At 43.6% G+C, this 12,182-nt stretch overlaps 1 protein-coding gene across 3 annotated transcripts in view; it reads left to right on the plus strand.

Moving 5' to 3' along the window:
* Nucleotides 1–4,470, plus strand: part of KLHL8 (kelch like family member 8) — a 131,766-nt gene extending 127,296 nt beyond the window's left edge. For all 3 annotated transcript variants that reach the window (XM_077476364.1, XM_077476363.1, XM_077476362.1), the window contains exons 9-10: nucleotides 476–677; nucleotides 3,815–4,470. In XM_077476364.1, coding sequence (XP_077332490.1) covers nucleotides 476–677; nucleotides 3,815–3,938 — 326 coding nt within the window. In that variant the 3' untranslated portion in view covers nucleotides 3,939–4,470. The remainder of the gene's footprint in view (nucleotides 1–475; nucleotides 678–3,814) is intronic.
* The last annotated feature ends 7,712 nt before the right edge of the window (nucleotides 4,471–12,182 follow it).

Below are 12,182 nucleotides of genomic sequence, written 5' to 3' on the forward strand. Positions count from 1 at the left end.
GTGTGCAGCAGCCCCTCTAATACTTGCCTAAGCCCCATCCAGCGATGTGCACAAGAGTCTAGGCTCTCCGGGGACTCACGTTTCATTGTCTGACCACAGCCAGTGAGCCAATCGGTAGGGGGCGGGGCCGAGCCATGGCTCTGTGTGTGAATGGACATGCAGAGCTGCAGCTTGGGAACGAGCCTGCTTAGGTGCCACCACAGCAAGTTGCTTGCTCTGGGGGCACTCGGCTGGAGGAAGGGCTCAGGAGCGCTGACACGGGAACTGAGAGGAGGAATCGGGCTGCTCTGTTCAAAACCACTTCACAGAACAGGTAAGTAAAACGTGGCTGTTGTGGGTTTTGTTTACAAAAATCCTATTCACTTTTTAGGAACCCAATTGTCAATTCACAGTAATGCATCCTTTTTTTGTGTGTGTGTGAAGATTTATGTTCTGTGTGCAGTAACGTATTCACAATGTACAATGTTTTCTGAAGGTGGATTTGATGACAATGCCCCTCTGAGTTCTGTAGAGAAATATGATCCTCATACCAACAGATGGGAGTATGTTGCAGAACTCACTACCCCAAGAGGAGGGGTCGGCATAGCAGCACTAATGGGAAAAATATATGCAGTTGGAGGTCATAATGGAAATTCATATCTGAACACTGTGGAGTGCTATGACCCAATTATGAACAGGTGATTTTGCATAAGTGTAACTGAGACTGTGTATTTAGCATTTCAAATTTTCCATTGCTAGCACTAGGACTTGACAAAACCAGATACCACTTTTTACTGTGATGTCCATGTAGAGTGAATATTAAAGGTCTTTAAATGCTCTTACCAGTTTGCATATGCAGCAGAGTAATCTGCCTGGGCTCTGGTCCCATGTGTTGGAGGTGATGATGGGAAGTAAAGCAGCAACTGATATAGAGGTAGATGGTGCCTAACGGTTAATGTTTCAAAAGCCTTTTTTATCCAATCTTGGCCTTTTTTAGTTTTTTTTTTTTTTTTTTTTTTTAATAGGCCAGTATTTAAAGGGCAAGTTCACCTATATTTTTTTCACTTTTTTGGTTTCTCTTTCTTCTAAATTCCATCTCCCTTATGTACCAATATAGCATTAATGTACTACTTTTGCAGAAAGCTTTCCTTTTTTTACACATAACTCATAGCTGATTAAAAACCCTTCTCCATTACTTCTGCCTTACTTCATGGACAGACTAAGGTCTGGCCTCATTAACACACACCCAGCATCTAATCATCTACCCTCCTACCCACCTCCAGGTGCATGTTTGTTAAATGAAATGCAATCCATCTGTGATCACTATATATATATATATATATATATATATATATATATATATATATATATATATATATATATATATATATATATATATACACACTCAGCACAGGGCTCAGTCCAAATACTGTGTCTCATCCTGACAATGGGAATCTGGATCCGCTAGGACTGACACCCCGCTCAGCCTCTCCAATGAGTAAGGATGGAGAAGAGCAGAGAGCTGTGACAATGTTCGATCACCTAGTTCCCAGTGCAGAGGCGCCGGGGGACAGAAGCAGCATCAAACCGATGCTGCATCCACCGAGCCAAGTATGAATCTAAAAAGAAAAAAAGGACTTCCCTTTTAATTCTGAACATGACTACATCCCCAACTATGAGGGTGCGCAACCACATTCTTTTAGTGTGTGTGTGTGTGTGTGTTTATATGTATTATTATTATTATTATTCAGGATTTATATAGCGCCAACAGTTTGCGCAGCGCTTTACAATATGAGGGCAGACAGTACACTTACAATACGAATCGATACAGGAGGGATCAGAGGGCCCTGCTCGTTAGAGCTTACAATCTTGTATATATGTGTGTGTGTGTGTGTGTGTGTGTGTGTGTGTGTATATATATATATATATATATATATATATATATATATATATATACAATGTATGTGTGTATGTATTACATTTATTCCCTGCTATACAAATGCAGTGATTCCTGTGTAAATGACACTGGCAGTGAAGGGGTTAACCAGTGGGTGGCAGTGTAGGGGTTAAGTGTTCCTAGGGGTGTGTTACTAACTGTGGGGGGCTGGGCTTTCTTTTAGTGAACACTGATCTCTGCTCCAAACACATGGAGCAGAGATCAGCATCACTTGTTGCTAGGTAGAACGGGGAGATGCTGTTTACAACGGCATCTCCCAGTGCAGCCGCCCGTGAGACGGCGCGCTCGCGATGGCAGGGCGGCATTTAAGATTGGACGTACCTGTACGCCAGTATGCCTGCCCGTGCCATTCTGCCGACGTACATCAGTGTGCGCCGGTCGGGAAGTGGATAAAGTTGGCCATACACTATGCAAATTGATTGTACAAACTCTCTGTACAATTTTCCTTTTTAGATTTACCAAAACTATGGAATAGGACCCACCTATCGATCCATTCACTTTGTATCCAATCAGGCAGGCCCTTGTACTACATACTGTACTTGATGGTAGTTCTAAAGGAGGTTGTACATATTGTCTAGTGTATGGTGAGCTTTACAGAAACCAAGACATACGTTTTGTTTGTTTTTAAAAGTACTACAGCTCTATCCCCATAAGCTATTATCTGCTCACTCGGCACACTCTGCCAAATGAATGATCTATGCAAGATGAAAGTTTAAAGAGGAAGTAAACCCTGATGGGTTTTACTTCCTCTTTGTTTGCCTGCAAAGGCAAAGCATAATGGGCTACTATGCATTGCAGTGATGTCACCACTGTCCCCTCTTCCATGAAGCGTCCATCTTCCTTCTGGGTATCATGGCTCCGGCGCTGTGATTGGCCAGAGCCACGATGATGTCATTCCCGTGCATGCGTGCAGGAGCCGCCACTAACGGCATGATTGCAGTTAGCAGCGGAACACTCAGTGCGCCTGCGCGCCACTGTTTACGGCGCATGTCCCTTAGACAGCGGTGCCTGTCTTTTGCGAAAAGAGATATTTCTTGCACCTACAGGTAAGCATTAATCTACCTGTAGATAAAAGTGGTCTGTAAGGGTTTACAACCACTTTAAGGTAGAAAAAAAATCAATGCCTTTTGTATTTAGTGAGAACAGTGATCACCGATTGATTGCATTTCATTTAAAAAAATGTGCACTTGGAAGTGGCTGGGTAGGTAGAAGAGTAGATGATGTGTGTGTGTGTGTGTGTGTGTGTGTATGTGTATTAATAAGGTCAGCTGGTTAACTCCTTCCTGTGTCATGATCTAAAGTCAATATCCAGGAAGTAAGACAGAAGTAAAGGAGAAGTTTTTTAATCCGCTATGAGGACAGTGAGGTGAGTGTGTAGAATAAATGGAAAGCTTTAGTTCAGATCCAGCCCACAGCGCTGCTCAGTGCCCATAAACTGCCGTACTCGGCAGCAATAATATCCTATACTCTGCTGCAATACTCTGCCAGCACTCTGCTGCAATACTCTGCCAGCACTCTGCTGCAATACTCTGCCAGCACTCTGCTGCAATACTCTGCCAGCACTCTGCAATACATTTTAACAGAAACAAATAATTTTTTTACAGACTTTTCAGTGTTTATTTGATTTGTAGCGCAAAAAAAAAAAAAACCCAGTGGTGATTAAATAGCACCAAAAGAAAGCTCTGTTGAGAGCACCAAACGCTGAAAATTGATCTGGTTAGGAAGGGGGTTTAAGCGCCCAGTGGGTAAGTGGTTAAACATCATGCGTTTTCTCATAATTTACGACATCCCTGGTATTGCATATTTCACCAAATTGCTTGTTGTCCTGATAGTGCATCCTCTTTTAGTAATTCTTATTTTTATTTTTTTTGTCAATAGGTGGGAGCTGGTTGGCTCTGTGGCTCACTGCAGGGCTGGTGCAGGAGTGGCTGTCTGTTCCTGTCTGTGTACTCAGATTCGGGACATTGGTCTTGGATCAAATAATGTGGTGGACTGCATGTAAACACTCCTTATGGATTGGAATTAACATTTAATAACAAGACTGATCTCTCTGGATTCTTTTAAATCGCTGCTCCAGGCAATTAGACCTGAGTGCCAGCAGACCGATTATAAAGTATAGAAATGTACTTTGGGTTTGGCACAATGTGATGAAATGAAGGTTGCACTGAAGCTACACTTGTGCTTTTGTGACAATTTGTGGCTGTTACGTGTAGTAACTTGGCAATTCTTTTTAACTGTATTCCTTTTCAAAGTCTTGATACATATGCCTAGGTTTAGTAAGTATTACACCTAGTAAGTTATTTTGTTGAGGTGCCAAATGGTATTTGCATACAAATCTGCACATTTTCTGCGAAAAAAAATATTTTTGTGTCCTGTGTAAATAATATGCATTGTTTTGAAATTTAAATATGTGTATATATAGAAGTCTATTTATTAAATATTTTTGTTCACTGTGGAATGGCATTACACTAGTAGTGATGTTCGATTTGCAAAATTATTCTAAAATTAAAGTTGCCTTTATACATTTTTGTAAACAGTGTCATAATGTAGATCTTCTATTGCTGCAACCATATGTTCAAAAATGTTACTGTTCCTTCCCAAGGCCATATTTCTTTGGATGCAAAAATATTCAGTTGTTGTGTCATAAATTTGATCTGGTTCATATGCTCAGGGCCTACAGTCTGACCTTTTTTAGGCAAGACAACCCAAGTGGCATTTAAATATAATTTGTCCAAAAAATTTACCTGCCTTATTTTTAGCGCACCATGCAACGCTTGCAATAAAGAACACATGCATGCCTTTCTCTGAACAGCAGGTGTGCCTTGGCCATGGGGTACCATTGAACACCTATACACTGGGTGTTAACCAGGGTGGATTTGATTTAAATCACGTCGATTTAAATCACAAGTAAAAAGACTTCATTTGAATCAACTTGATTTTAAATCATAATTTGTTATCTGTACATATCTGCATTCCAACTATCTATTTATTTATATATTTTAATTTTAACTTTTAATATATATTATTTTTTTCCACCCTCATTTCCATGTGTATGATATAATTATATTCTTATATATTTTTTATTATTTATATGAATATATTTTCTTGCATCTATTATCTCCCAAACACTTTATCAGTGCACAGCTTTGTGCATGCAAAAAGGGGATCAACTCCAGAGATAAAACAATAATTCTCCTTGCTCTACAAGACTCTGGTCCGGCCGCACCTAAAGTAGGCCACCAGTCCTCAGGAAGGATGTACTGGAAATGGAGCGAGTACAAAGAAGGACAACAAAGCTAATAAAGGAAATTAAGCTGGTTCGAATTTTGACCAGTGTGTGCCAGTCCGCACTCAACAAAAGTTGAGCGTTTGATCGACTTGTTCTGTCAAAGGGGTATTTGGAAAAATGTTGTGGATCAGTGCCTGCAGCCACTGATCAGTGTATACAGACAGCAGCAGGGTGTTAGCATTCAATGTACTGGAGAGGAAGATTCCTCCATCCACTTTTTATTTATTTTTTATTTATACATTTTTTTTTTTTTTTTTAGTCGTCTTGACTGCTTGGTGCTACTGTAAAACATTTTAATCGTATAGCAGAAATGACCTATTACTCAGCTAATGGTGACTGTTGGTTATCCAATAGCTTCAAAACTTGCTAAGAATTAATGCAAAAATTCTTGTGCTTTGACTGCAGGTGCAGGAAAGCATGCAACTTGCATGCCACACCAGCAACAGTGTGTAAATCGCTTTCCTGCACCCGCAGCCAAATGCATTGCTGTTTTTGCATTAATTCTTAGCAAGTTTTGAAGCCATTGGGTAACCGTGCACCGTGTATCATTTTCAGAGAGAATTCAGCAGTGACAGGCTTTGTTTGATGGGTTTGGTAGTTCTATTTACAGTTTCTTTTTTTTCCTTTTTTCTTTTTATATCTATTATGGATAAAGACTTTGAGTAAAAATGTTACAGCATTGCTTGGACAAGAATTGTCATTTTGGTGCATTACTAAAAAAAAAAAAAAAAAAATGCAACTTGTGCAGTGCTTATGATTTATGTATGCATATTGCACATGAAAAGTAACATTGTGTATTCATGTAATGTAAGGAAAGAATCCCATTTGGATTTGCACCAGTAAAGGAAACTAGGCATTTTCCAATTAATAATTTGAAAGAATACTTCATGTAAAGCACTTGCTGTCCACTAGGTGGTAGTGACTACTTACAGATATATAAACTTACATAAGAGGTAGCCATCAAGCTTGTGATATGCCACTAGTAACCTCCTCAAAATGCTAGTTGTTTGGCTGTCATGTTGGAGACCTAGAATACATGCATCTATAGTTTGTCAAGTTTCCTTATTTTCAGCCACTGTTTCTTTCAAGGACAAGCAACCAGGTTTAACAGAATTATTACTGTGGCTCATAGACAGGTGATTCTCAGGGCAACGTGCTGTGAAATATTTAAAGGGGAGGGCCAGCTGATTATTTTTTTATTTTTTTTTAAAGTCAGCAGCTAGAAACACTGTAGCTGCTGACTTTTAATAAGCGCACTTACCTGTCCAGGGTGCCCGCGATGTCAGCCGCCCGAGGCTGACTCGGGTCCAGGCGCCGCCATTCTATATATGGGAAACAGGCAGTGGAGCCTTGCAGCTTCACTGCCCGTTTCCTACTGCGCATGCGCGAGTCACGCATCGCTTTGTGAAGGGGGCGTGCTGTGTTCTGGGACACACACAGTTCCCAGAACACGCTGCACCCCATTCCCCAGAAGACAACGTGCGTAGGAGAAGACCGAAGATCACCGCAGAGTAGGAAGAGGCAGATTAGGACGATCTGCTTAGCAACAGGCATTTCTGGTAAGTTAAAAACTTTTTTTTTTTTTCTTTAATATTTTTTGGAACATTTTAATGTAGTTTGTTTTTTAGGGTGGTCCTCCACTTTAAGCAATAGGCTCATAGACACTGCCCTTGCATTGCTCTTAATCTGAGTAACTGTCTAGAACAGGGTTTCTCAACCTTTTTTCAGTCAAGGCATCCTTTAACATTATGCAATCTCATGACCCATGACCTAAAATGTAAAAACAAATAGTTTTACATAACTCGGGGGCATCAACACACGAAAGACACTCAACATTAGAGTTTATTTTATAGGCCTTTGCACACTAGTACTGATTAGTATTCCAGCGTTTCCCCTCTCTGTTTCCCTCCCTTATTTAGCTAGTCTGACCCCAGTGCAGATGGAGTAGGGCAAACAAGGACATCCTCGTGGCAGGGACAGATCTCCAGAGAGAGTGATGTCCCTGCAAGGCATGCTACTACGAGGGCTGGGCCAAATAATAGAGGGATAGACACCCCTGAACCCTGCACTCTGTGCATAGCACACCCAAGATGCAACCGGCCCTTTGAGGACACCCATACTGCTGATGCGGCCCACAATGAAATTGAGTTTGACACCCCTTGTGGTAGAATGAGTAATTCTGGAATTCGGTTTCCTGTCTTGTTGTAGAATCAAAGAGTAAGACAGAGGGCAACGTCTGCCCAGGTTTGATCCCGGACAGCAGGACTCTGCTTGTTGTCCATTAGCTACAGTCTAGCAAACAAAAATAGCAGCAATAGCCAGGTGCAGAGCAGGGCCTGCAAGGTTAAAGAGTCTTTTTAAGTGTCTCAAATTTTCTGTCAGCAGAATTTTTAAATGAGTGTTTTGGGAAGGATCCTTAGAGGGGTGAACATATACTTTCAGGGTTAACACAATCATCATAAATTGCCCATTCGGGGGCGTGGCTTGGCGCATGAAGGAGACGGCAGCTTGAGAACTCAGCTCCCGCTCCACAGCACAGAATGGCGCACAGCACAGCCGATACACACCGCTCCGACTTTTCCCATGAGCAGGAGGGGGACCAGAGACACCCCCCCCGCACCTCGGGGAACCACAAAACTGGGGAAATCTGCAACTATTTTGCGACGAAGGGGCCTTCACACAGGACCACACCTGCCTCCAAGATGGCGGCAACCCGCGCGGCGGCAGCACAGGCAGCCCTCACTGCCTCTCAGGTACTGGCCTCGCAACCTGCACCCTCACTGCAATCCCCTGGCCCGGGAAATCGGAGCCCCCAGAGCCCAGTGCAACCCAGGAGCCCCTCACCTCAGCCACACAGCCAGCATGGGACATGGAGAGCTACATTAAAGCTCTTCCTACTAAGGGGGACATTGAGGCCTACATCAATAGACTGGAACGTTCATACAAAAGGGAGATCACTGACCTGCGTCATGATATAGGTCAGCACTTTGACGATATTGAAGCCACTGTTGAGGAGTCAGTGACCAGGATTATAGAACATGATAACATCTTGCAGGAGCACACAAATCAGATTCAACAGTTGTTCTATGGTCTCGACGACCAAGAGAATAGAAGTCGCCGCAACAGTATTCGCATCCGTGGGGTCCCAGAATTGGTTGAGAACAAGGATCTAGCTAAGGCGGCCACAGCAATGTTTAATCAACTGCTGAATAAACCTAAAGAAGATCATCTGGAAATAGACAGAATTCATAGATCGCTGGGCCCTCGCAACCCAAATCCAGCTTACCCCAGAGACATTATCTGTCGCATACATTTCTTCCACACTAAAACTGAGATAATGCAGGCAGCCCATACCCAAGACTCCATCTTGTACACCTATTATGCTCCTGACGGACCTATCCCGGCAGACCTTGCTCATGAGGAAAGCTCTGAAGCCACTCATGGATGCCCTACACTCCAAGCAAATTAGATACAGGTGAGGCTTCCCCTTCCACCTGTTTGCATCCCACGATGGCAAATCGGCTACCTTCCGCACCCTTGGAGACCTGCTTAACTTCTTGGGAGTATTTGAACTGCCCCAGATTAGAATCCCAGATTGCCCATTGGAAGGCGGCAACCCCAGGTTTCCCTAAAGCTCCCAGATGGGAAAAGCAGTCCAGGAAGAAAAGGTCCCGGTCCCAAACATCTATATCCCCTCTGGGATGACTTTCTGGCCCTTTTTTTGGGGGGGAACCCCCTTTTCTCTATTTCTTCTTATTTTGCTGCCCTCGTCCATCTTTTGTTGTGCTTGCTGATGGATATTTGACCCGTCTCCTTCCAACGGCGCCACCTGCTCTGATTTAGAGTGCTCGCACCGAAATGGCCTACCGAGGGCTCTGTCCCTTTCCAAGACTGACTCTCCATTTATTTTGCCTAACTTTTTGTCATCTTTCAAGAGTCGTGAGCCTCTGTTTTGGCCCCTCTGGCAGCCAACATGAACATGGACGAGCGCTTGAACTTGATACAAACCTGTGATGTTTCTCAGTTACCTGTATAACTCATTTTGCACTGCTAACCATTAGTTCTTGCTCTTCTATTGCACTGTGCTGTGCGCCTCAGGCGAGCATGTTTTAGTAGTTTCACTATGTTGGTGCGGCGCCCTTGAGGTTTTCCCTGCCACGTTCCCCACGTTAGGGTGTGCAGAGTCTTTACTGCCTCTGTTTTTGATCTATTCTTAGGTTTATTGTGTAGTGTTCACCTCTCCCTTTCCCTCTGGACACTAGAGGGTGTAGCCTCCCTAGGCCCTGCCTACCTCAACTAAGAGTTAAGTATACTACAACACTGACACAGGATTGTCGGGATTCTCTTGAGGGTGTCGGTGCTCCCGTGTGTCCCAATTGGATGATCGTCTTATGCCCTTTCCTTGGGGCTGATAACCCTCCATCTCCCCTGTGCCATCCCTTTCTCTGTGCCTTACCCTCCTCCTACCTGTAGCCCAGCTTCAAAGCTGGAGTCTGCCTCTTCCAGCTCCCTAGACAGGAACCCTAGTGTCCCTCAGTCGCCCCCTTCCACCATGTCTTCCCTGCCGATCAAAATATCCTCTCTTAATTGTAGAGGCTTTAATACACCGGAAAAACGTAGACAGATCTTACAGCATTTTCACAAAGCTAAAATGCAAATCTTGTTACTACAAGAAACTCACTTCCGGTCAGATAAAATACCCTCCATCTCCGATAAACGTTTCACGACCTGGTTCCACAGTACTAACCCCGAAACCAGGACGAAAGATGCCTCAGTGGACTTTCATAGCTCCTTCAACCCTGTAGTGCTTGACCAAGAAATAGACCCCAAGGGTAGATATGTATTTTTGAAACTGCAATTTCAGCAAACTGTTTTAACCATTGCTAATGTTTACTTTTCAAACCAGAACCAGTATCGATTCCTTTCCTCCGTGACGACCCACCTAAATAACTTTGGAACTCACAACCTGATTCTTGGAGGGGACCTGAACGTACCACTTGTACCAAGACTGGACCTGTCCACTGGTAAGTCGCATATACCACCATCCACACTGACTAACATACGCACCACTTTGAAAGACATGTCCCTAGTGGATGTATGGCGGGTGCTGCATCCGTCTGAGAAAGATTATACCTACTACTCTCCCGCTCACAACTCTTACAGTAGGATTGACTACATCCTCCTCTCCCAACCACTTTTAGACTGTGACCCTGTTAGCGAGATTGGCCTGAAAATATGGTCTGATCATGCTCCGGTACATATGACTCTTGGGAGACCCCCACACCTTTCCAGACGTAACTCCTGGAGACTGAATGACAATCTGTTACACGACCCTGTGTGTAGCACAGCGATAGCTGCAGCAATTGTAGACTTTAACCTGACCCACACTCAAGATGATAGCTATAATTTAATCAAATGGGAGACACTGAAATGCGTGTTACGGGGAATTTTCATACAGCATGGCTCCAGACTGAAAAAAGCCCGTACAGCAGATGTCAGTCGTCTATTCAAGCAGATATCTGCTCTCGAAGATTCCCATAAAAGTCCCCTGGATTCAAGGACACTGGCAGAACTCTAACACACGTAGGGATCTCAAGCAGATATTTACCGAGCGCTTGGTGACTGCCTGCACTAAAGGGCGACACATCTATTATGCACACGCGAATAAATGTGGTAGACATCTCGCTCGAACTATACACCCTCAACAACGTAGACAAAATATTTCACACCTCATGTCCCCCTCCCACGTGAAGCGTTCCAAGAACTCCGAAATAGTATCAGATTTCCAGGACTTCTATTCATCTCTGTATAACCTGCCCTTACCTGCCAGCCCCAGTCGCTCCTCAAACTCGGACCTTCTACAATACATACAAGATACAGCCTTGCCAAGAATCTCGCCGCAGGCAGTGGAAGACTTGGAACAGCCGTTGACCTCCTCTGACTTCTTAATCTCTATCAAGGGTCTTAAAAATGGTAAGAGTACTGGCCAAGATGGCTACACTCCCCTATTTTTTAAACTATTTGCGCAACAACTAGCACCGATAATGACGAAAGCATTTGAGGAGGTGGATGAGCACCACCCATTGTCTCTTTCACTTTTGCAGGCTCAGATAGTGGTGATCCCTAAACCCCGGGAAAGACCAAGCACAATGTAGTAATTGTCGCCCCATATCTTTGCTGAACATTGATCTGAAGCTTTAGTCTAAAATATTGGCTACACGCTTAGCCCCCTTCTTCCCTCTATAGTTCACAGTGACCAAGTGGGGTTTGTCCCGGGTCGTGAGGTCAGGGACAACACCATAAAAACGCTCCACCTAATCTCCTACGCTAAAGATCATAACATCCCAACTTGCCTCTTGGCCTGTGATGCTGAAAAAGCATTTGATAGGGTAAGTTGGCCGTTCCTAAAAGCATCCCTACAACAAATAGGTTTAGGCCCTAAACTGCGTTTTCGAAAATCATGGCCCTGTATTCCCATCCCACTGCAAGGGTTACAGCTAATGGGGAATCATCCGAACCGTTTACTATTAGTAACGGCAAGAGACAAGGCTGCCCTCTTTCGCCACTGTTGTTCGCAATAACGGTGGAACACCTGGCACAAGCCATATGTAACAATGCCTCTATCCATGGGATTCCCACTCCATCGGCTGTCACTATATGCCGACGACTTACTTCTATATGTCACCCAACCCCGTACTAGCATTCCACTCATTTTAACGGAGCTGGATCGCTTTGGAAGCTATAGCAATTTTAAACTAAACATCACGAAAACAGAAGCCCTAAACATCTCATTACCCCAGCAGGAGCTGACTTCAAGAAAAATTCACGTTTCGGTGGCAATCACACTCAGTTAAATATCTAGGGACTGAAATCCCTAGAGACATACAAGACGTTTACCCTTTAAACTTTAGCCCGTTGCTGACCAATATTAGACGCTCACTGGAGACATGGCATAAA

The sequence above is a fragment of the Lithobates pipiens genome, unplaced genomic scaffold, assembly GCF_037356315.1.
Source record: "Lithobates pipiens isolate NorthernLeopardFrog02 unplaced genomic scaffold, aLitPip1_a1.2 Scaffold_13, whole genome shotgun sequence".
Lineage (NCBI taxonomy): Eukaryota > Metazoa > Chordata > Amphibia > Anura > Ranidae > Lithobates > Lithobates pipiens.